This window comes from Amblyomma americanum, chromosome 1 (assembly GCF_052857255.1).
Source record: "Amblyomma americanum isolate KBUSLIRL-KWMA chromosome 1, ASM5285725v1, whole genome shotgun sequence".
NCBI lineage: Eukaryota > Metazoa > Arthropoda > Arachnida > Ixodida > Ixodidae > Amblyomma > Amblyomma americanum.
This window is the reverse complement of record NC_135497.1, coordinates 129112573-129137016: the sequence shown is the minus strand read 5'-3', so window position 1 is coordinate 129137016 and position 24444 is coordinate 129112573. Positions and strand designations below refer to the sequence as shown.

The window sequence follows — 24444 nt, the reverse complement described above, 5'->3', positions numbered from 1 at the left end:
ACTAGACTGCTGTCCCAGACTTGCCTCGCGATTGTTTTGCTTTCGAAGGCGCCCAGTTTGGCAGACGCGAAACCAAAAAATGGCTTGTATATAGAGAAGGAGCGGTTTAGTTGTAACAACAGTAATTCTGCTCGATCGCGGCCGCGGCGATTGCATTTCGATGGAGGTGAAATTCTAGAGGCCCGTGTGCTGTGCGATGTCAGTGCGCGTTAAAGAACCCCAGGTGGTCGCAATTATCCGGATCGAGCCCTACACTACGGCGTCCCCCATAGTATGATTCGCTTTGGGACGGTAATACCTATAAAACCAAACCAGAAGTAATTGTGAAGTTAATTAATATTGCTTGGAAATTACCGATCCGAAGTAAATCATTTCATCACTGAATTACTAGACCGTAGTGGTAATTACTTGCATTACAAATTACCTCGAACGAAATTTAATTAGCTTAATTTCATTACAGTAGTTTAATTACTGTCATGTCTGGCCACTCACTTTTCCAATTGAACGTGCTTTTCTTGAATACTGTGTTATATATCCGCACGGTCGCCAACATTGAGTATCGTTTGACTTGGTTTATGGGGGTTTAACGTCCCAAAGCAACTCAGGCTATGAGGGACGCCGTAGTGAAGGGCTCCGGAAATTTCGACCACCTGGGGCTCTTTAACGTGCACTGACATTGCACAGTACACGGGCCTCGAGAATTTCGCCTCTATCGAAATTCGGCCGCCGCGGCCGGGATCGAACTCGCGTCTTTAGGGTCAGCAGCCGAACGCCATAACCACTGGGCCACCGCGGCACTTGCGCTGGTGCACAGTCGCACTCCTCTTATACCTGTGTTACACGGGCGTTTTAAACGACCGTTCAGTTAACCGCCAGTTGAGGATTTCAACTGCCGTTGAACTCAACTGGAATCGCTAGCTGTTATACGAGCACTTCGCGTTCAGTTCAGTTAGCACTCTAACCACATGACCTCGCGTCTAGAGCGAAGTGTAAATAATAAAAAAGCAGTGTGTGCATTTTTTTCTTGTTGTAAATGGTCATAGTGTATATACTCTTTACTGTAGTGACAATTCTTTTTGTCTATTTTTTTTTTGCTTTGCGGTAGAAATTTGCGGGTGCGAAGCACACTGAGCCAAGATAATCCAGTAAGAGGGCAAGTTTTTCGGTCCGTAGGTCGCCATCTTGTCAGTTGGCCGTTCAACTGGGATCCCCGACCACAGTCGAACTCAACTGCCGTTGAGATTTCAACGGCAGTTAGCACTGCCGTGTAACACCGCTAACTGCCGTTCAGTTCAACTGAGAGTCAACTGAACTGCCGTTGAAAACGCCCGTGTAACACGGGTATTAGATAAGCAACTGAGCTATCGCAAACTAATCTCAACTGCGCAGATTCAGAGTGGTCCACTAGCGTGAATATGCAACACTCCAACCGGCATTTCTTATTGAAGTTAGTGCTAGTGCCGTTTCCTATGCTAGCTACCTTTTATGCCTCGCTGAGCTGCAATACCAGCAACGTTTTTTTGACTGCTTCGCAAGCATTATCCAAGCAATACCTTTGTTCCAAGGGCACAAAACCGCAAACTGACGTTCCTAACGTGTGTGCTGTATATTATACTGTTCGAAAACCGCTGCGGACCCATTCTCAACCCAAATGAAACATTTGCTTGCGGTCGAAACTTAGAGGCTTGTGAAAAAGATTGAAATTAAATCTAGAACAACGCAGCCCACCTGCAAAGGGAAATGACATTATAACTTTGAGACATAAAGAGAATAGTGTGGATTAGAGAGAGAGCGTGACTGCATGATCTTCTAGCCGAAATTAAGAGAATACAATGGAGCCGCCCGTGGTCCCCTTGGGCCACACAGGGAGCGTATTCGTGGCCACCATAAAGTCAGGGAGGGGGGGAGTTAGCTCAGGAAGAAGAGTAACGTAGCTTCGCGAGGATCTGCACGCCCCGTAGTTTTACAGCACTAGCTGTTGAAGGAGTATAAACACCAAATTCTTGCTTGCGTGTTTTCGTCTTGTGTAATGATGCGTTAGGCACTACATGAATCGCCCCGAGGTATTCCCCTACGAGCGCTAAATAATTTATAGTTGAATTTCTTCTCTCATGCTGTTTCGGTTTCAACAACCTAGCGATGTTTGTGGCGACAAAAATGGATTTAGGCTGTCCCCTCGACTCTTTCATTTCACTTCTTCAAACTGCCCGCTGTCCTTTATTTCCGCTGCCCCAGCTCAGGTGCCGCCGCCAGTGATGGCAGATGCCGGGGTTAGCAAAAATCTTTTAACTTCCATTTTACCATTATTTTTATTAAACACTTACTACTACTACATCATGTGAGGCATGTAAAAACTTCAATATAATCGCTGACACGTCGTTTTAATCCAGTACAGCGCTTAAGCAAACCTGACTCAAGAACTAGAATGACGACGCATCAGCGATTAGACTGCAGTTTTTTCATGCAACACGTGACCTAAGCCTGCCTTTGACGTCACAGCCATCGTTTGGCTGTTGAAACCGAAACCGAAACAGCATCAGAGAAGAAATCCGATTATAAATTATTTAGCGGGCGTAGCGGAATACCCCGGGACGATTTATGTATATATACTGATATGTCCCGTTCATTAGACTAAAACACTGGACTGAAAGCAGGTGTCTAGGAGTCTCCTTTAATGGAGATATCCTTGGGCATTCCTCTATCGGCGTCCGCATCCGAGGTCCGTGGAGGAGGAGGTGATTGCGTGCGAAGGAGGGAAAGCTTGTGACTCGCACCTCGAACTACCTTCGTCGCCGCCGTGTGGGGCGCGCCGGGCAAAAGACTCCACCAAACGCCTCGCAGCGCCTCTCGTGAAGAGATCCTCAAATTCATTTCTATCGCACTTCACCAATAGTTCTTGCTGGTGACCTCAACGTCGCCGTCATCAAGCACGAGTAATTCGTCCTCGTTTCGTGATGTTGTCGACTGGGTTGGATTTGTTTTAGAGAGAATATACGTATAGGTATATATATTTTGGGTTCTTCAGACGACGACCGGTCCCTGGCCAAAACGTCAAGTAAAGTACAGTGTTTATTCCCCACGCCTGTTTTCTTTGAAGTGTATTGCCAACCTATCCGAAGGAACTATTTTCCCAGTTCCCAAGGCAGGCAGAGATTTTTCTTTTCCTAATTTTGCTAATTTTTATTCTAGGCAATTGCATAAAATACATTAGGAGAATGGTATATGTATTTCCAAAATTTAAAACTTGAGGGCCGTCCCGGCGGAGGCCCACTCATCGTGTGGTTTCTGAGTGGTGTGAGAAATGCTCTCGTTGGCACTTGCCGGAGTAGTGATCCTTGTTCCCAGAGCAGTTTGTGTGGAAAGACAAATGCGCGGTTGAGTTGCTTTCAGTGGAATGTATTCAGGAAATTCGTCGGGATATCCGTGGCTGACGTACGGCATGGCTCTGTAAGTTGAAGATCATTGGGAGACTCCTTTGTCCTGCACTTGACGTAATCTGGGAGGTGGCGATCGTGGTGGTGGTGGTGGTGGTGAGGTGGCCTAGCCACCAGGTGTGCAGGACTGACGCATGTACGCCCTGGAGTGGACGTTCTTATGGAAGGCGATGTGGTATGATGCAGCTACTACCCTCACTTCTTCGGCCCGAAAGAGGACGAAAGTTGGGGGAGTTTTAAAGTTCTCGGCCATTACTGCCAACTGCTGTCTGACAATGAATGGGACGACTATACGATCGCCTTTGAAAGTGATTGAAGAGAAAAAAAGTGGTTTTCGCCACTTGTACACAGGGGCAGATTTACGGGTGACTCTAGGAGCGCACGGGTGGGGCCGACGAGACAGCCGTCCATCCCGCCTTCAATCCGCCACTGGTTCTACCGCTGTACTGTACTGCACTGTACCCGGTGTTGCACTTGCCTCGTGTCATCAACTCCGGACGCCAGTACCGAAGGTGTCGTTGTTCTCTTTGTGTCACAGTGAACGCGAACACTGCTACATGCGGTAACTCGGAGACGTCACGTGAATCCGCTCTGAAGTACAAGTGCGTATACTGTGGCATAAGGCTCGGCAGCGGACGCTCTCGGCATCCGATGTAACAGTAGCGTTGTTGCATACCGGCGACTCTCTTTGTTCGCACTCTGTGCTTCCCCTACAGTGCAACCCTGCAGCCGAAGCACAGCGATTTGGTTTCCCTGAGGAAAAGACCCTTGCACGTTGCGACAAGGTAGTCGTACAGTGGCATCAACTCTCCCGTGGGCCCGAATCTTGGGGACTAACGAGGAAGCTTGAAATGAGGCTGACGGCAATGCAACGAGCGATTGAAGGGAGAATGATAAGTATAGTGTCAAAAAAAAAAGAAACGCATATTGGGGAACAAACAGTAATGGACGATACCCTCAGAGGCGCCGTAGTTGTGGGCTCTGGATTCGTTTCGACCACCTGTGGTTCTTCAATGTGCGCCGACGTCGCACAAAGACGGGCGCGTCGGACGCATTTGCGCTCCATGGAAACGCGGCCGCCTCCGGGACTCGACCCCGCGACCTTGAGCTCAGCAAATGAAGCTCGTAGACATTAAATGGCTCTAAAAGGGGCTATAATAAAGTTGCGGTATGCCTGGGAGTTTAAAGCATGCCGCTTCAAGAATATTGTCCAGCAAGAATTTTTTAATGCGCTTTGCAGAAGCTGAGTTATCTCTAGTAAAATTTTGAATTTCAGCGTCTTCGCGCCGTTCTCTTTCCTCTCGTCACTTTTTGCACGCTGGAAAGTCGGCGCTCCTCCGCCGGCCCCACCTCCGAGGGCGGAGCTTCCTGATCCGCCGGAGCTACGCGGTTTATTGCCCGCGGCCATGGTAGCTGCCTGACGTCTGAAATAATCTAACCAATAGCCACATCTCAACTTGTATGCGCAGGTGCGAGCGACGGAGGAGGGCGCGAAGATGAAAAAGTCGCCGGAAAGGGCTCGCCAACTTTGACGCGTCATTGTGGGTCGTCTGCTGCGTGTTGAAGTGTATTATTTGGCTCAGGTTTTCATGACAACGCAATGCAGTGATTGAGCGAGTTGAAGTGCTCTCCTCGGAAGGTGTTTCAGAGTCCATTTAAGTCAACGCGACAGGTAGAATTACTCATACATCATTTGCCTCCTCTGGAAACGTGGCCGACATGAGCTATATGGTACTTCGTGCTGAAACGTCGCGTACAGACCGCGCGTATTGTCCCAGTTATTGCCGAGAAAACCGAGCGAATCGGGTGTGTGTGACTGTCTTGGGAAGGCGAGATGAGTGAAGAGGAAAGTCGCTGCGACGACTAGAGCCAGAAGACAGGGAAAAAATAAAAGAAACGGCTGCCACGCAGGTTGATTGGATGCGTAGACGAACAGCGAGGAGGCGAGGAAAAGGGTGCGCGAGACGTGCTTGGCCGCGTTGAACTTAGCTGAGAGGCGCGGGTCGCCGCTGCTTTTCGCGTACTGTATGCGTATTTGCGTGCGGTCACGACTCATGTGGACAGCCGCGGTCGACATGCAACCGCCACATTACTAGTAAGCGGGTGCTAGATGCCGAGCACGAAGCCGCTCGCAAACGGAATCGAGACGAAGTCCACGCAAGTGGAACAAAATAAAGCGGCAAAGCTACGCGCGCAGCAGACTGACAAAAGGAGAGGAGTACCTGCAGAGAGAGTGAAAGCGTAACACGCAAGCCTAACCAAGGCACAGCGGTACTTCACAGGGGCCAGTTTTCTAGACTAAGCTATAATACACTTTAGCTTTGCTGTCTCTCACTTCATTTCCGCTGTAGTAAATTTTGAATGGTACCGGAGGATGGGTTTGGGCGGTGCAATTAGGGGTTGTCGCTGTTTTATCTAAGGAACTTATGTTTGTTTGTTTTTTTGAAGAACTGACCGCAAGAATAATGGACTGTGCCAAAACTGTGGAGAGGTACTGCTTTTGCTTTCTTTATCACGCCGGAACTGTCGGAGAATGTGGAAGGGGTGTTAACTGCCCTCTTGTAAGATCCCCCCTTCATTCAAATTTATGAGTAAACTAAAGGTTCAAAACCCGTGTACTGCTTTACGAGACTTATTGCGTTTCCGGAGTTGATTTGTACGCGGACTGCGCCTTTCTTACGCTAAGCGCCAGCTGGAGCGCGGTAGACGGCCAACGCGCCTCCCCACCTGACCGTCGGGGCCTCGCGCGCAGCTGCGCGGGCCACCAGCGCGCTGCCGGCCCGCGCTGCAGGAAGTGAGCGGCGGCGCCCTGGAACCTGTTGCGTCGCGGGCGGCGAGGCTGGGGATTAGAGCTCGCCCATTCCGGCCCTCTCCTCCGCGCGGCGCCGGAGACGCGTGGGCGCTAATCCTGAAAGAAGACAGTTTCCTGCACGGCCAACGTGCCCGCCGAAGCATGCGAGGGCCTTGAAGGGATCAGCACGGGGAGCCTCCATTCTCGACTAATAGGAGCCTGCATGATTGAGATGTTGCCTTGCACCGGGATTCCTCCCGCCGCTGCTTCCGCCGCCGCGGCCTTGCAGACCGGTGCTCGGGCTGCAGCGCGATCAAAGCCCCGGTCCCATCCTCCGCCCACTTGACACCTGCCCTCGGCGAGCCTTGGACTCGTGTTTTCGTCGGCCGACGTCGGCGCTAAAAATTGCCGACGGAATGGCGTGTGCACCTAAAAGGAGGAGTACGGGTTTAGACTTGGCACGCTTTCTCACCCGCGCTCAGTAGCGCACCGCCCGGTACAAAAGTGTACACACTTGTGGTGCGCTTCCTTCGAGCAATAAGGATGACTGTCCCGGCTCTCGTAAAGGTACCAAATGTTCGCCCGAAGCCCGCAGGATCAAATTCGAGCACTCCCATCGGGGAAACGCTCACAGCGCAGGCAAGCCTTTCGGGCCGGCCGCGAGCAGCGGCGGCGACGGCCGACCCCACTTACGCGCCGATAGCGGAGGAGCGTGACAGCGCGGGGAATGGCATTCGAACACCCAAGAAGAATCGTGACGCATTCATCACTGCCCGGCTTCCCCGAAGGCTGCCCCGCCGCGCGCGCGGCGGTCGCGTCTTGTGCACGGCCGGCCTGTAGGGGACATTGTGCGCTAAGAGACTCCCGCGTTACCCGCGGTGACCGCGGCTCGCACCGTCGTGCTCTAACGAGGCCTGATTAGGGAGCGCGTTCAGGGAAAGGCCCCGCAGGGCACCCGCGCGCGCGTGGCGGCGCGCGGGACGCGGAGTTCGTAGACCTCCAGCCGGGCGCCCTAATGAAGACCGCGGAGAAGACGAGCACAAAGGCCAGGGTGCCTCGTAAATAAAGCGAGAGCAGGTGGGGCCGCCGCTGCGACGCGCGCGCGCTCCGCCGCTGGACGGCTGGCGCGCGGGACCGGTACCGGGAAGCTCTTCCGGCCTCTGCGCGCAAATCAAGCGGACGCCCCGCGGCCCACAGCCAAGGTCCCGGGCGCTACGCCCAGGGACCCGCTGTGTGGTCCCCGCGGTTCCCAGAAGGGCGAGGGCCGTCCACCCACCGGCGGCCGGCTGGGCGGCCGCCGGCCAATGGCGGACCGCCGCCGAGGGGCCTGCCGCGAAGCCGGCTGGTCGTGGAAGCACCTCTCCTGGAGGAGAAGGAGGAGGAGGAGGAGGAGGAGGAGGGGGGCTGGAATGCGCAAGCGTGCACTGCGGCTGCAAGGGCAGGCGGCGGCGCTCGGAGGGAGAAGGGGTGTCCGCAAGTAACGCTACTTTGTGCTTACTTGCGATTAACGCCTTTTGCCCTCGCCGTGTGGTGTCCATCTCGGTCCGTCCTGCGCTTATTCGCCCGAAGCTCGACCGCCCGACGGGTGTTCGCCGTGCTGCTGGTGCGAGATTTCCCTTTCGCGATTTAAATCTCTGCTGTAGCGCAATAACGATGCTGTTTTGGTTGCAATACAGCGCCCACAAGGCGAAGAATAAACGCCACCGCGTGCGTGTGCAGCTTTCCACCCTAGTTCCTTTAACTTTTCAGATGTAAAGGTACATTCGTCGTTTTTTGGCCCATGATTACTCAGGAAAACGCTCCTGCCTATTTTCCCGCGTCGTATCATTTAAGGATAAATTAGACGCTGCCTTATGGTGCAGTTCTTTCCATTCATACAACGCGGCCAGTACAACTGCAGAAACAATAACATTGCGTGCTGCGCCGTTGAAGCCAACGAAGCTGCAGTTATGAAGAGCACGTGACTAACTGAAAAGAAGAAAAGACTGATTCATTGTACGTACGGTTGCACACTTTCATTTTTCGTTTCATTTTTATTTCCTTAAAAGCCCCTTTTCAGGGGCCTTTCAGGGCGAACTCTCAGAATGTTCTCTTTTTTTTTTTCAGTGCTCCTATTTTTGTCACATATCTGATCTCGCTTATTTTCCGCCTTGTATGTACAATCGAATACGACATATTCCTTCAATTAATTAGTTTCTTTTCACTTAAGTTTTTTTGTCCACTACTACAATAGCTTCACTTTCATCTAGCTTCCCTAGTGCGCAGCCTTTTACAGAAATTAATGGCATGACCTAAAGTGAGCACACGAACCAATGTTAACGCTTAGCTCCTATACAAAGGCCTGCATATATAGGTGGTGAAGCTGTCGCACTTTCCAGCTTGACGTTTTTTTACGGCGTTAGAGGAGCGCTATTTCCGAAGAAGGTACGGTCCGAGTGAAGCCGAAGCCCAGGCAACAGCGCCCCTAGCGGAATGGAGACGTACTAGCGCTCTAGCGCGTGGTTGCTCCTCTAGCGGGTGGCACTCGAAATGGAAAAACTTTGATGATGCATGGGAAGATGATGAAGGACCACTGATGAATGAGGACGGTGAAGAATGGACCCTGGCCAGTCTCCCGCCGTGGGTATGTGCCATTAAGCCCGAGGACATTATCATCGTCATCATCATGAACTCCTATAGTTATCGCCGAAATGTCAGTCCGGTGGGTATGCCCGGCGGGAAAATGCCCCTGCCACCTACGAACCACGCACCCACAAGTAAAACCGTACCTTCGGGCACCCAAAGGCAAAAATTAAAAATGCAACTCCCGAACACAGGATGATGCGGATATGCCAACCACCACCAGGCCACACACAGCTGCCGTATAGAGCATCTACTCTGATAAATCCACTATTTCACCATTTCTCCAAGAAATGAATTTCACCATTTCTGCGCTATCGCGAACAAGCTAACGCGGGGTCATTCGCGTTGCAAACTTGTAACACACACACACACACACACACACACACACACACACACACACACACACACACACACACACACACACACACACACACACACACACACACACACACACATATATATATATATATATATATATATATATATATATATATATATATATATATATTAGGAGACAAGGTAAAGGAAATGAGGGACGCGTTTTGACAAACCTATGAAGGGAGCCAACAGTCACCGAAACCAGGGTGCATAGGGGCATGTTTAATTTTTTTTAATGTGTAGTGCTAATCAGTGGGATAATAATACTTAGATTAATCTATCGCTTAAAGAAAATTACTTATAAAGCAGCAGAAGAAACTACCATGCCGCCGGTGGGATCCGAACCCACGACCTCCGAATATCGCGTCCGGTGCTCTTTCTTAGATGACGTTCTACGTCACACTTGCGGTATTACAGGACGTACTACGTCCGCCGCTATGGTCGAGGGTGGCGCTGGTGAACACTCTCAAAGTTCGCTTACACGCAAAAACATAAATACTCACGAAAGCAGCAGATTGGACAGCCGTCGCCGTAGCTCAGTTGGTAAGAGCACCGGACGCGGTACTCGGGGGTCCTGGGTTCGGATGCCTCCGGCGGCATGGTTGTTTCTTCTGCTGCTTTATAAGTAATTTTCTTTAAGCGATTTATTAACTTAAGTAATATTATCCCACTGATAAGCACAACACATTGAAAAGAAAAAATAATAACGTTCCCCTATGCACCTTGGTTTCGGTGACTGTTGGCTCCCTTCATAAGTTTGTCAAACGGGCCCCTCATTTACTTTACCTTGTCAGATATATATATATATATATATATATATATATATATATATATATATATATATATATATATATATATATATATATATATATATATATATATATATATATATATATATATATATATATATATACGTATGTGTGCGTGTGCGTGCGTGCGTGCGTGCGTGTGTGAATACTTGGCAGCATTTTTATACTTAGTGCAATCGTATACAAAAAGCGTCGCAACCATGAGCCAGAACTTTATTGCCTGAAGCCCCTTATTGTGGCTGATGAAACTGAAGCTGAGTACGCGAGTCTTTGCCAGCCCTCACATGTCCTCCTTGAGAACTTTTCAGGAGCTGGTGCTTGCTCTACGTCTCGAATGGTGCGGAACCGACATTCCTCCTATGCGTATGTTGCTGTTGCGCTCTTCAGCTTCGCACTCTTTAGAAAAGAAGGTGCGCTGTGCGGTCTCATGAGATAGCGCTGGGCCGCGTTTGCCGCTTTGATACAATAACCTATACGTTCTTTCAGTGCAATAACTGGCGAATTTTTCGTTACCAACGCGCCAAGGACTTTCCAAGTCTCGGATAAAGAGAAAAATGAAGATTAACGGCCTGAATTAGTAAAAGGCCACCCAGCTGGTTTTGTGGGCGCATGCAGGGATTAGTGCTTTTGGACAGGGTAAGTTCCGCTGCGACGCAGTTCGTCAACATCCTCGTAGTACGCTCTGAGGAACGAGTTAATAATTGATTTATTAGTGAGTTGTGACCAGCGTCAGAGCTCGCATACCAAAACGTGTCGCAGTTTGACGTCCATAGTCTCAATGAAGACCAGCATAACATGTACAGGACAAAGTCTTCATGCATGCGGTCATGACACGGCGATGTTGTTCACATTTCCTTCCTACGTTCCTGTCCTCTATATGCTGACACGCAGGTCGGCAAAGTTTACGACGGTACCAGACGGCCGGCTTGGTACCCGAAGCGGAGACGTCGAAGCTGGCGGTCGCTGAGCATATATGCGCAGCAGGATGCTGACTTTAATGAGAGCGAATTAATATGTATCATTAGCAAAGCTCCCAGCAGATTTGTTAAGCCTGGCGCGAGTCCGGCCGCAAACAACTGTTCGCACTTTTATGAAAATTACTTACTCCCTAGCCCAGTGGGCGATGCATTGCCATGTACGCATGTTGCCCATCGCTTAAGCCATTATATATTGTTCAAAGAAAGGAAGAACGAAAGGGATATGTGTTGCACGCAAGTACTACTACAGAGCGTGTGTGCAGTGCCCAGCTTCATGCATGCCTTCGAGGAGGCTCACCTGCTGTCAGTCAGTGAGTACAACTTTTTCCTGGGAACGGATTAAGACCCAGAAGGTGGGTCACCTGTTTGGCCTGTGCTCGCTGGTTTTCCAGCTCTGCCGAGTTTGGGACGCTTGCTAAACTCGACCATGCTGTTATTCATCAAGCCCATGACGCGGTTCCCGACGCTTCAAGAATCGGCTCCGGGGCCCGAAAGGCTCGGTGGGCCGCAGTGCAACCGCACAGGCCCGCCGCCGAACCAAGCACACCCGCACGTAACAGCTGGAAGTGCTTTTCGTTTCGCTGGCGTGTCTGGTCTGCACGTGTATTCAGATATCGCGCCATAGCCTGCACAGTACTACGGCTGCCACACTCATCGCCAGGTGGGCAGTGGCTGGGAAGCAAAAATGCTTGACTGCGGTATGCAGCCTATCTGTTTCCGCCGGCGTAGCGTATACGCTCGCAGAGCCCGACCCTCGCGCGCAACTCCATAGATCAAGGGATTACTATGCTGCGATGTGGAATCGGGCACAGTGGGTGCCATGCGCTCCGTGCGCACTGGGGGGAGAGAAGGCGCCTTTGTATATATTCGAACACGGCGGATCGTGTCTCGTAATGGTGCGTGCGATTCTGAATTCTCAACACGAGAAAAGAAAAACCTAAAACTTGATTGTGCCCGCTTCCGCCTAGTCACTCCTCCCCATGGCGCTACTGCAATGCACGAGCTTCCTTACATTTGGCGCGTTTGCAGAAATCCACGCGTGTGACGCATTACACTATACCGCACTCGAGCGTTCCTACTTATACGTTCACGACGTATATCAGAAATGCCGTCTCTCGGAGGCTCTGAGCGCAGCTCGAAAAACGCTTGACTGTTCGCGTGGAACGTGTCATTTGTGCCGATTGTGAAAATGCGTCATTGGGGGCCAACAATATTTTCGCATTTTGTGCTCAGTTTACCGCGGAAGAAAAGGTTTCGAAAGGAAAAGATAACCGGAAATTTCACTAGACTAGTCGCTTGGGTTTCTTTCCGTGCCCCTATGGGATAATGCACACGACATTTCCAGTATTTCAGCATGCTTTTCTACTGCGTTTTGATAATTCATTCGAAGGCGATATGGCCAATAGCAGCTTCGAACACTGAAATCTTTACCCACCAACGTGGCAAGACACCCACTTCTCTCAACACCCAAGATACTGACGGTGATTGATTTGCCCACCTGGATTTGTCCAGCTGGATAATGTGACCGTGAACACGTGACTCCGGGAGTCAGAGGCGCACAGATGTCTTTGCTCAAGTTTATTACAAAGAGCGGTCATCGGAAGTCACAGTCAAAAAAAAAAAACGCAGCACCATTGTTTGACCTTCGTCAACGTTCAGCCACTTCAAGAATTGATTTCATCAGCGTTACAACACCTGGCGACTCAGAACTGAGATATATTTTTTTATCTATTTAGTACATACTGCAGACCCTTGTCAGGGTGCAGGCAGGACAGGCGTATATCTATAAGAGTATTGTACGAAGATACAGAACACAATCAAGATAAATGTGCATAAAAAAAGACAAGTGTTGCTAAACAAAGACAACGCCCTAAATGATTCCAATCGGATATTATCCGCGGGAAAAAAACGAATATTTAAAACAGTCAGTTTTCGCAAAATACGGTGTACGTGAGCGAATGTAACGATGCCGAGTATGTAGAGTGAATAGAGGGGATAAGTACTGAGAAGGGTCCGAAGCTAATTTATGCTTAAGCATAGAATAAAGAAAGTCAAGATGATGTTTTCTTCTTCGTATTTCAAGTGATTCAATACTATGAGCCGCCCTAAGCTCAGTGGGGGAGTTGGTGATTTTAAACTTTGATTAAATAAACCCAACAGCTTTTCTCTGGATCCTTTCTATTTTTTTAATGTTAAGTTTAATAAATGGATCCCATACCGCATGCAGTGCTAAGCGTACAGTCGCTGAACGTACTACACTGGCTTTTGTGTCCAGGAAAGCATCAGCTCCATACGCGTTCATATTGTGATATGGGGACCCTCTTCTGCTACTCCTGCCACTATACCTATATAGAGTGCGCCGTTCGTTGGCAACATGTCTGGAGGATAATTTCTATGGCCTGTTGTTCGTTTTGCGCAAGTACCGTTGTCGTGGATCGAGTGTGCATTCGCGCAGAATCAAGACCCGGCGCAGAACATTTTGCCGATACATCACAGCGTACTTGTGCGCAACACTACGGGTAACAAAAGGCCGTTCATGAGAAAGAGCTCCGGGGATACGGCCTAGTGTGGGTGAATGCACAAAGAAACGGGGGAAAGTTGAGAGTGTGCGAGGCGATGACATACTCTCACGTGGAAAATGGTGCACGCAGCGTTCACGCCCTTGTTGATGCAAACGAAGAGTATCATAGAGATGCGCATGCATTTTTATTTCTTCTACTTCGTCTTTGAGTTTGGGAGAGCCTGTTTTGCAACTGAATCTTCCTCCCTCACTATATACCACAAGCATCCCATGAGTACAGCGGTTAAGCTGCCGGCAAATTATTAACAGTCTCATGTAAGTGCGCGCATGCGCACTGTGTGCCGACAAATGTAATAGCATGCACGCCTTTTTATGCCAGACTGTCCAGAGCTCGATGAAGTATAGAAGTATAGGGAGAACTGGAGGTGGAAAACTGTGAAAGTATGCATCATGTCCGTCAACTTGACACCGGTGAACATCACCGATTTGGCGATCTCAAAAATATCTGGCCATTTTTTCCTGCGTTAGCATAGATAAAACGTCGTCTCTCTCATTTGTTTTTTTTTTCTCAGACCTTGGGTTTCTATACTGTAGCTGGACGTGTATAACGAAATTCCAGAAAACAGTGCAAAGGACGGTACACACGCAGAAGTAGCACTTAAGACACACAGGAGCTGACTACTATAGGTGATTTTTTGGAAAGCTAAACAAATTGTAGGCACGTGAAAAAATCATAACTCCAGACACACATTTAGCCGCGCCATGCAATCATTGTCTCCGTACAAGACAGGCAAACTCATCATCTAAACATCAACTCGACCCTAAAAGAAAGATTAAAAAAATTTAGAACTAACTATAGCAAACAGAGTATGGACTAACAAGTAGTCAAAACACTTAACCTACACGAATCTGATATTGACTTCAGCCAGCCAATCAGAGCTTTTAAAAGAACATATCAAGAACTATTGTTCTCCTCAAAAATATTTTTAGAGCCATGAATAAACAAGAATCCATAAACCTCTGTAGATGGCTATCATGTAGTCAGTAGCTGATATTCTGTTTTTGCCCCACACAATACAAGGCTCAATTCTACCGGATGGTATTATTAGAAACTCTCACTAACATACTTTTTTTATTTCCTTGATTTCTGACAACTGTTACTTTCGGCTGTACATGAATGTATCTGTACCCTTTTCCCTTAACAAAATACCCTAAGTGTACTTGTGTTCCATTGCTCTATTGTATTGTTTAACTGCTGTACTCGTGTTGCATTTGATAGTGCGGGAATATGTTTGTGCTATTGTAACCGCGTAAGTGTTTTATGTAAAGAAAATGTGATTCTGCTGCTGCAGGCTGTACACAATTGGGGGCTAAGGCCTCGTCAGGCTTCCGAGCCTTTAGCCTTACGCCACCCGTAGGGATTAATTGTATTACTTCCTGCAAATAAAGTTACTTACTTACTTACTTACTTACTTACTTACTTACTTACTTACTTACTTACTTACTTACTTACTTACTTACATCATCTGTTTTCGTTTTTTTTTTTCGCCAATGGGTACGCGAATGATTCTGTCAATGCACCGTCAATGCAATGTCAATGCGTCGTATACACGATCGGTATGCATTCTAAGTAATGATTTCTTGCCGGAGCGCGGCTTCGCTGTTTCTCCGTTTTTTGCAAGCTTATTTTTCTGAAGGACGAGAAGTAATTACTCACTGTAGTTACATTTTGCTTTTGGAAAAGTACTTAACGTCTACCGAAATTTCCGACACCGACTGCTACTTCGCATATCATGTATCCGAGCGTACTACGTTTTTTTTTTTTTTCGGGCAAATAAGTCACGGTAAAGGGATTACAGTAACCTGGTGCAAAAAGGAACTAACATACTTGGCGCCCTATATACAGGGTGTTTCACCTAAGACTGCACAATTTTTAAAAATTGGCTTTTTGAGTTAGAAGAGCACTTTTTTCGGCGTAGCATCGTCAGCGGTGTACTACATCAGAATACAGCTCAGAAGTGCTAACTAGCAGGCAGGTTAACTAATATGGGATAGTTAACATTTTAACTATTACGGTTAGGCTCTTTAATTACTGCGAGCCGTGTAGCCCACCGTGAGTAATATCAATAACAGTTTTTTTTTTGAATATCGAAAACCCGGTTACCCTCGGCGCTGTGGGACAACAAATTTGGCTACATCACGCCAAGATACACGCGCTTTCGAGAAGCTTGCAGGCAAAGCAACCTCTCCAGTGCACGTAACTCGTCGAAATAGCCAAAATTTGTTGGACCACAGGGCCGAGGGTAACCGCGTTTTAGAAATTCTAAAAACTGATATGGATACTAATTACGGTGGGCTACACGCCTTTCAATAATCAACAAGCCTAACAGCAATAGTTAAAAAGTTAGCCATTCAGTATTAGTTAACCAGCCTGCTAGTTAACACTTCTCAGCTGTCTTCTGATGTACATACTACTCCGCTGGCAACGCTATGCCGAAAAAAGCGCTCTTCTAACTCAATAATTGGTTTTTGGGGAAAGAAAATGGCGCAGTATCTGTCTCATACATCGTTAGACACCTGAACCGCGCCATAAGGGAAGCGATGGAGGGGGGAGTGAAAGAAGAAAGGAAGAAGAGGTGCCGTAGTGGAGGGCAATGTTACTAGACCAGGTTAGTTTTCAAACTTCCCATTCGAGCCATGCATTGCAGATGGCACATTTTCCTTCTCCGTCGCCAGGTGGCAGTGGCGTCGTATCAGGCTCCAAGTCCCTCGCGTCGTCTGCTCGCGGAGGCGTAGTTTCGCTGCGTGTGAGCCTTATTTTCCGCTCCGTTTCATAGAATAGATGCTATGAAACTAGACATTTTCGGCGGAAAAATTAACTACGCAGGTAAAGAGAATGGAGCGACACCCAATGCTTATCTCCCTGAGTAATTCCGCGAATATGTTGCGCTGGGCTCGCGTATCACACGCGCGTGCTTTGTATGCCGCTTTCTCGAAATGCGGCCAGCAACGAAGCCCACCCGCGATCTCGGGTCTAGCAGCGCGACAGCAGTGGGTTGCGCATTATGTAGAGCTTTGAGCACCTTTAATGTGATTCAAGTTGTCAGCCACCAATAATAAAACAAGCGCAACAATTTTGAAGCCCTCAGCGAAGTTTCTAGAAATCTTTATAGCAAAGTTTTTAGTGATGCAGCTGCAAGGTATTTTCTGCTAGATGGGCCGATGCAGATAGTATATCAGACGTATAGAAATGATAAAAGCCAGGAGAAAGTATCAATGAGGGGTTCAGTGGCTCGCAGCTTCCCTCCCGTTTTTTTTTTTTTTGTGCGCTCAAGCGTTCTAGGGCGATATAGGACTACAGCCGATGGTTGCACATAGTACGCATTTGCCATAAAAGAAATCATGCATAACATGTGGTCCAGACTCCAACAGCATAAGCTTTTGAAAATTCATCTTTTTATTAGGCTGCCTTCGCAGCACTTTCCAATTAGCGCTACAAGAGTTTGGCTCTCTTCCAAGCTTGCTTAACATTCACACTAGAGCTTTGACGCTGGTGTAGAAACTTTGCATAAAAATACATGCGGGTGGTTAAATAAAATTTGATAACGCGAGCACTCAGCTCTTCATAATGAAGGCTGCATCCTACTCGAACTAGAGCGGTTTTTGAAAGCTCCTGTAGAATAGACCAAAACAAATCTCCGAAAACCTCATTGGTCTTCGTCTTTTTTTCAATGACACATTCAATGGCATTGATCATATCAGCCAAAGCACCTGATGGGTGCTGCAGAGCGCCAGGCTTGAATGACCTCATCTCGGTCAGTACAGCTGCTGGCGGCACATGCTGCGTTGACACACAGTCTATTAGGCAATCGTCACAATTAGTGAACTTCTGGATTTTCTTCACAACGTACCCTGCAAGATAATACAGGGCACTCTCTTTGGCAGTGGGGCGGCTGTAACTGTGCTGGAGCCTGTCGTCCATCGCTGGTTCACGCAAGTCAATCTGACTGATGATCTTCTTCAGTTCTTCCTCACGGGCTTCCTTCTTGGAAAGTGCATCAAGCCTCATACTGTTCAAGTTTTCCTCAACAGCCACAAAGACTGGGTCCACTTCACCTGTGCAGTTGCCGTTTATTGCCACCTTGAGAGGTGTGCAGAGGCTGAGAAGCCTAAAAATCTGCCCGAAGTGAGTGATTGTTGGGTGATCGTCGTGACCTCCGAAACATCTCACCACTCCAAAGAAGCGCTAGAAATCGAAAAACAAAAACACTTTTAGGCATGTTGCACAGTTCAAAGCAATTGCCAAAGGTCAAAAACAGCACTGACAACATGGAAAGTGTACATGCAAACTTGTGAGGTTAAGAAGGCCATCTAATTGGTTTGGATGTCAGAGATTCTATATTATTAGCTTTTTCATGATATCAGTGACATCCAAATGGTTGTATGAAATACATTCACAACAAAGAAAAAGGCCCATACAACAAAGAAAAAAGTGCACGTACCTCCAAAGGGTCCTGATTTAGTTTTGCAGTCAGGACATATGGAACACCTTGGTTATGGAGGAGAGCAATTATGTCTAAGACTGACAACAGTGTCACTCTGAGCGACTCCATAGTCATTTGTGAGGCAAACATTTTAGTATTTTGCACTATGCTGTTCCTCTCAGTGGAATCAAGCATCTCAAGGAAGTCTTTAATCACCTGCAATAAATCAAAGTATGCTTGTCAGGATAATTTGGTCTTCTGTAAAATGTAAACAAGAAATTAAATTTGTCTCACCTTGATTTTGGCAGAACCTTTTCGGATACCTTCAGCTGGACACCTTGCATTAAGCGTATCAAACAAGTTGTTCATGCGGAGAGTAAAACTCTCAGTGCCCAGGGTGTCATGAAACTCTGGGTGTTGTTGTTCTCGATAGAACTTCAGGCCAATGGCCACGCTCCTGCTGAACAACTGAAAGTAAAACATAAAGAAGGATCTTTTTGGATGCATAGTAAATAAAACTTTTTGCATACAGAAAAATACTTCACGACCCTTCACGACTAGCATAAAAAGGCAGTGGTACCGTACCTGAGTTGCCAGCCGCACATTCATTTTTTCGAGCTTTCCCGGATTTACATGAGATGCTGTAAGTTTGGGCACAATTTTCAGCTGCTGGTCCTTTTCCGTGTTGTGAAGCAGCCGATAATGGCCGAAGTTTATCAGATCTGAGCCAGCCTGAGAAAAATTAATAAAGCCTTGAAACCTCTAGGGGCAACGGTACTAATGAATATACAGTAAAATAAAGAAGTGAATGAGAAGAAAGTATTTCATACCTTTGAAAATGTGTGACTCAGTAGGTTATTTCTCACACACTTCACAATGTGCGGCACATCACAGAGGAAGTGCAAAAAACGTCCATCTTCGAGGGAAGGGTGTGGAATTTTGTTGACCACTCTGTCTATTTTTCCGGACACTCCCACATGCGTCCACATTGACCTGTTGTTGCCAGCGCCGTCACTAACTACTGCAATAATTGAAGCACTATGACGCTCCAGCTGCAGTACAGATTCTAAAACTAACTTTGCCAGAACGAAGCCAGGAGCAGCCCCTCTAGTTGCAAAACATGCAATTGGCTGCACCCATTTATGAAATAGTGGCACGAACATGATCACCAGTGCATGGTCAGCTGCCACAGCGCTTCCTTCTTCTGTAGTTCCAAAATCAACGAAGCCGTCAAATTTATACGTTGACTTATTGAAATCAACTGACTGTCTCAGCTTGATTTCATCCAGGATAAGTGTACCAAGCCTCTCAACAGTTGATTTGTCTTTTAAGAAGGCTTGAATTGTTTTCAAGGCAACTTCATTGTAGCCGCAGTCACATGGCACTCCTGAAATAATCTGACTTAGTCGGCTGCAAGTAGGCAAGGGAAGCAGTTTCATATTTCTTATCATGTTGTATGCTTTTGGACTTGCTATCCGGAGGAGAAGGCAGTTCAGTGACCATGTTCTGGAGTATCTGACTCCTTTTGGACTTTTGGCTTGTAGCTGCTTCAGTGACATTTGAAATGCCAGTTGCTGAAGAGGAGGAAGAGAACTCACTGCTGTGGCAATCTTGTTGGTCCTTTCATCTGTGAGCTGCGTTTTTAAAGCCTTGATGTTTTCCATGAATGAAGTTTTCCTGGCTGCAGCTCTCATAAGCTTTTTCTGCAGATTCTTTACTTTGTTATTCCTTCGGGCAGCTACATTTTTTTTCCGCATTCCTTCTCTGAGCAGTTTCTTTTTGTGAACCCTGCAGGAGGTACAAATCTCTTGTGGTGAAAGCACTTTGCACTTTTCTGAATTCCAGTGGAGAGAATGGCCTTGACTTTCTTGGCAAGCATGAAGCTTGTCAACTTTTTTCAATAAATCGGACAGGACATCCGGCGTGGGGACGGGCACATTCAGGAAAGCAGTCACAGCCTACGACTACACATTTTTCAATTGTCAAAGTTTTGTCAGAAAGCTTCAAAGAGAAAAATGCAACCTGCTCGTTGTCACCGCTGTGGAGCACTATCACGCGCCAGCGGGGAGGCAACTGCACATGTTTCAGTTCATCAATAGCAGGTGGGTCAACGCCCGAAGATTCTGGGAAAAAATGCTCATATCCACCTGGAGATTCTTGTCCTTCAGTGCATTCGACGTAGTGCTCTCCATGCACTTTAGGCGCAAGTTTTTCCCGCCTTTCTCTGCGCCTTTTTTCTGGCGGCTTAGACAAATATGACGGGAGATTGGGAAAAATTCTCGGTACCGCATTTTTCGTGAGGCTCCACTTCCCTCGCGGAATTTCCACGGTTTTGCCCTCAATTACGTGTGTGAACGTTTTCAGCACATCTTGCTCGTGGAAATGAAGGTCGCACACTCTCGACTTTGCTGAGAGGTCCTGGTCCGCACGTGGAATGGCTCTATTCCACGCAGCCAGAATTCCTTCGTCGCTCGGAGGTGAAAAGTACCTGAACTGCTCTTGTCTTTTCGATAGCCACTCGCGCAGCCGGGCACGCAGCACGTCGGCATGGTTCCTCTTAACAGCACAACCCACAAATCATCACACTTGCACCGAACAGACACGACACTTTCACAATGTGACGCCGCGGCCACGACGTCGGGAGCTCGGACTGCTTGGACGGCGGCAACGGCGAGTTGTTTTGCCTGGATTCCTGGAGCCTGATACGACTGCAGCGCCACTGACTCGCACGTGCGGTGGCAGTTCCGCGCACCACAACGGAGTTTGAAAACTAACCTGGTCTAGTAACATTGGTGGAGGGCTCCGGATTAATTTCGACCACCTGGAGATCTTTAACGTGCACTGACATCGCACAGCATACGGGCGCCTTAGCGTCGGGTTCGAACCCGGGAACTCCGGATCAGTAGCCGAGCGCCCTAACCACTGAGCCACCGCGGCGGGTAAAACTCAAAAAGCCTATTTTTAAAAATTGTGTGAAGTCTTAGGTGAGACACCCTGGATCGCTTCATCAAAGAAATAAAATTATGCCAGCATAACTCATAATTTTCCATTTGGGCTGCCTGCAGGAAGGCCAAAATCCACCATTTATTTGTCCTTCCTCAGTGCTATTTTACCGCACGCATGCATTTCCTTTTAGACGCCCTGATTGACTTCAGCTTCTTGCCTATGACTGTCGACACTATCTATATACGTAGAAACCATGCGAGGCGTGCGCTTCTTGCTGTCCCCGGGTTGTCACGGCATTCTTTAAGGGATATTGGTGGGCGGATACTTGAAAGTTCACTAATAATAATAATAATAATAATAATAATAATAATAATAATAATAATAATAATAATAATAATAATAATAATAATAATAATAATAATAATAATAATAATAATAATAACTTTATTTGCATCAAACGCACATGATGCCGGAGGCCTGCAGAAAAAGCTGTCGTTAAGGCAGCTTGACAAGGCCGAAAGCCCCCATACTGGCAACTACACGTAGCGGTCAGCAGTCATGAACAAATATATACAACAAACTGTGAAACAGCAAGCAAAAGTAATTACATTGAAAAAAGGAAATTTCCACAAAACCTGACTGTAACAAGAGGGCACACAATTTGAACAAATCGCATCGCCGGAGATATAAAATACAACACAAACACAGCAAATGAAAGTGATGGTTTGAGATAGAATGTTGTGAGACTATTTTGTTGTTTTGATGCTTTTTTTTTGTTCCTAAAGTAGTGGCGATGTTTCTTGAAAGTAATATTCTCGGGTTGCATGTTTTTTTCTTATCACATCAGATACCGTTTCCGATGCGTGCAAGATGCATGAGCTACGAAAAACTGGCCGCAAAGTTATTTACCGCATTTCGCTACCTCTGTTACTTACCCGCTAATAAAAACGTCAAAACAAATAAATCGGGTAAATGTTTGAACAACCGTTCTTTTAATTTGTTTTAGAGAGCTTGAGGCACTCATATCGAACCTTTAGTTTGCCGTGGCTAAACGACGTTTCATTATTGGTGTTTGACTCGGTACACGCAGAAAATATAAGCATTCCATCGGTATCCGTGAACATAACTTTCGATCTAACAGCGCAGATTCTACTGAGAGAAAGTGTTTCTGTAAAAAAAAAAAGTCACTGTAACGAAGCTGTCACGGTTTGTACCCTCAGACTCAACAGCCAACGAAAGCGATGGCACATCACACCAGCGCATGGAACGAGTTGCACGGTATCAGCAGTTGGGGATAATTGTAACGACGCGTACAGCACAACGCGCGCAGAATGGGGCGACGCATTACGTGCGCCTAAAAGCCCGCACGCAAGGCGGCGCGATTACATCTGTGCGCGTATTGTGACGGCTGTCCACATTATAGCGGCCTGTTGCGCAAAGCCGCGAGGCAGATGGACGCACCGCGGGGCGTTTTCCGCGGGCGCGTCCCACCCGCGTCGCGCTGGCACGCCGCTTAGCGTGGACAGCGTGAGAGGAGGCCCCCTGCGGAGCTCCGGCGACCCGGGGCCCGCGCAGAGGCGCGCACGCGAGGTTCATTAGCCGCAGTCGCACCTGCCGGCCCGAAGGGAGCTCGCCACCCATGTCTTCTTCCCCTGGCAGCGCGGCCGGCGTTTTTCGAGCGGCCGCCAAGAAAAGAAAAAGACAAGTGGCCTCCCGTACCTGCCGGGAGCATAAATAAAGGCGTACGGCGAGCCTCCGTAATGAAGACATCGTCTGGGAGCCCTCTCTCGGCCGGAGAGAAAGCCGGTGGTCGTATAATCACCAGGGTGACCCAGCGCGGGGAAGGGAAGCGGCCGACAACAAGAGCCCAGAGGGGGTGCGCTCTGTGGGAGGTCGCGCGCGGCCCCCCTCGCGCGCGCGGGACCCCCCCGGCGCCCTCTTCCTCCGGGGGGTCCCGCCTCCCCGTAGGTAGCCCCGCTCGCCCGCTCGCCGCGCGAGTCGACCGCCGCTGGCCGACACGCTCGCACCGCCGCGCGCGCCGCTCTGCCCGGGACTCCGTGCGCGATAGGCATGTGCCGAGAGATGGCCGCCTCGGACCCCGGCTCCGATGTGGACGTTGACGGCACCGAGGAGCTCGACGTGGGATCCGAGTCGCAGCCGCAGGAGATGCTCGCCGCCGCGCAGGGACTCGCTCGACTCGGTGAGTGCTGGCGCGCGCGTGCTGCCGAGGGCTGTCAAAACGTGGGCCTCGAGTTTTGACCGCCTTCGTCGCGGTGGGCGCTGGCTCGCCGCGGTCGGGTAGCTGCTGCCGCTTCAGCTAGGCTTTTGCAGTGCTTCGGCCGATGTGAATGCTCTTCTCGCTATCGGGGCTGTTGTGTTTCGCCAAGCGGAGACGCAGTCACACGGAGGATTGACTGACACAAGTGAGCCTGTCGCTGAGAAACAGCGAGATTATTCACAAAACTTGCACGCAGTTGCTGGTTGTGATTGATGCGGCGTACCCCAGGTCTGCTGTCATGATTGCCCAGAGTTCTTGCGCCGGCCAACCAAGGAATGCCCTGACGTACATTTTTTAAAAAAATCCGGGCCTTATTCAAATGACCGCGCGGCGCTGTAAATTAAGTATGATTTTTAAAGAAAGCATAAATGTCATTAAACATGAAAAGAAGATAGAAAAAATTGTGAAACATCTTGCCGCAATGCTAAGCGATTTAGTTTTACTTGCGAGTGCTGACAATTGGCGATGCAATGCGAAAGTTGGCTGCGCTTAACGCGACCCGCCGTCACAAGAGAGGAAGTAATGGGCCAGCTTTTTGCATGCATTGTGTCACGTTCTTGTTCTTGTGATGCCAATATGGTACGAGGCAGCGAATTTCGGCAGCCACAATAATGAATTAAATCCACAGATAAACTGCCCTTGAAAAAAAAAACGCACCGAGAAACTTTTTTCTATATTGCGGAAAATAAAATATATAGTGGGACTAGACCGGAACTACTGGTAGCATTGGGAGCTTTGCCTGCAGGTGGTTTTTTTTAGTGAGTTTTTGGGGGCGTAAATGTAAAGGTTGATGAAGAAGCCATAGCAGAAATATTTCCTATGCTGACGTGTTTTCATTTTTTCTGCGGGAACATTTCGTGATTCATTTTCTCTTTAAAACTGATACGCACGACTCTGCATCCGTTGTTGTTATGCTGAGCTAGCAGCATCTCTTGAATTCAGCTCTGTTCACGTCTAGTCGCAACTCTGGCTACTTTCCTGCTTTCGTAACGTTGAACCTTGTGCCTCCGAAAAATTGTAAAGTTATGTTGTTGGCGTTGCTTATATAAGGATAGTTGCGAAGAGGCTACTTGAATGTCAGGTTCTGCGCTTGCCAGTCCTGTTTCCTTTTAAGTGGGAAATATCTTCAAACATTACGTTAGAAATTTCTTCTTCATAGCCTTTATTCGTCAAGGGACACTGTGTGTTATTACAATCACTATCC

At 48.2% G+C, this 24444-nt stretch overlaps 1 protein-coding gene across 4 annotated transcripts in view; it reads left to right on the top strand.

Annotated features, from left to right (window-relative positions):
• Nucleotides 1–24444, top strand: part of L (zinc finger protein Lobe) — a 170001-nt gene that overhangs the window by 132520 nt on the left and 13037 nt on the right. Inside the window, exon 1 of one of the 4 annotated variants that reach the window (XM_077646883.1) lies at nt 22897–23162. The exons of 2 other annotated variants lie outside the window; for them this stretch is intronic. In XM_077646883.1, the coding sequence (XP_077503009.1) occupies nt 23033–23162 (130 nt within the window). In that variant the 5' untranslated portion in view covers nt 22897–23032. Of the gene's footprint in view, nt 1–22896; nt 23163–24444 lie in introns of those variants that run through there. One more of the 4 variants, XM_077646885.1, reaches the window with a different exon arrangement.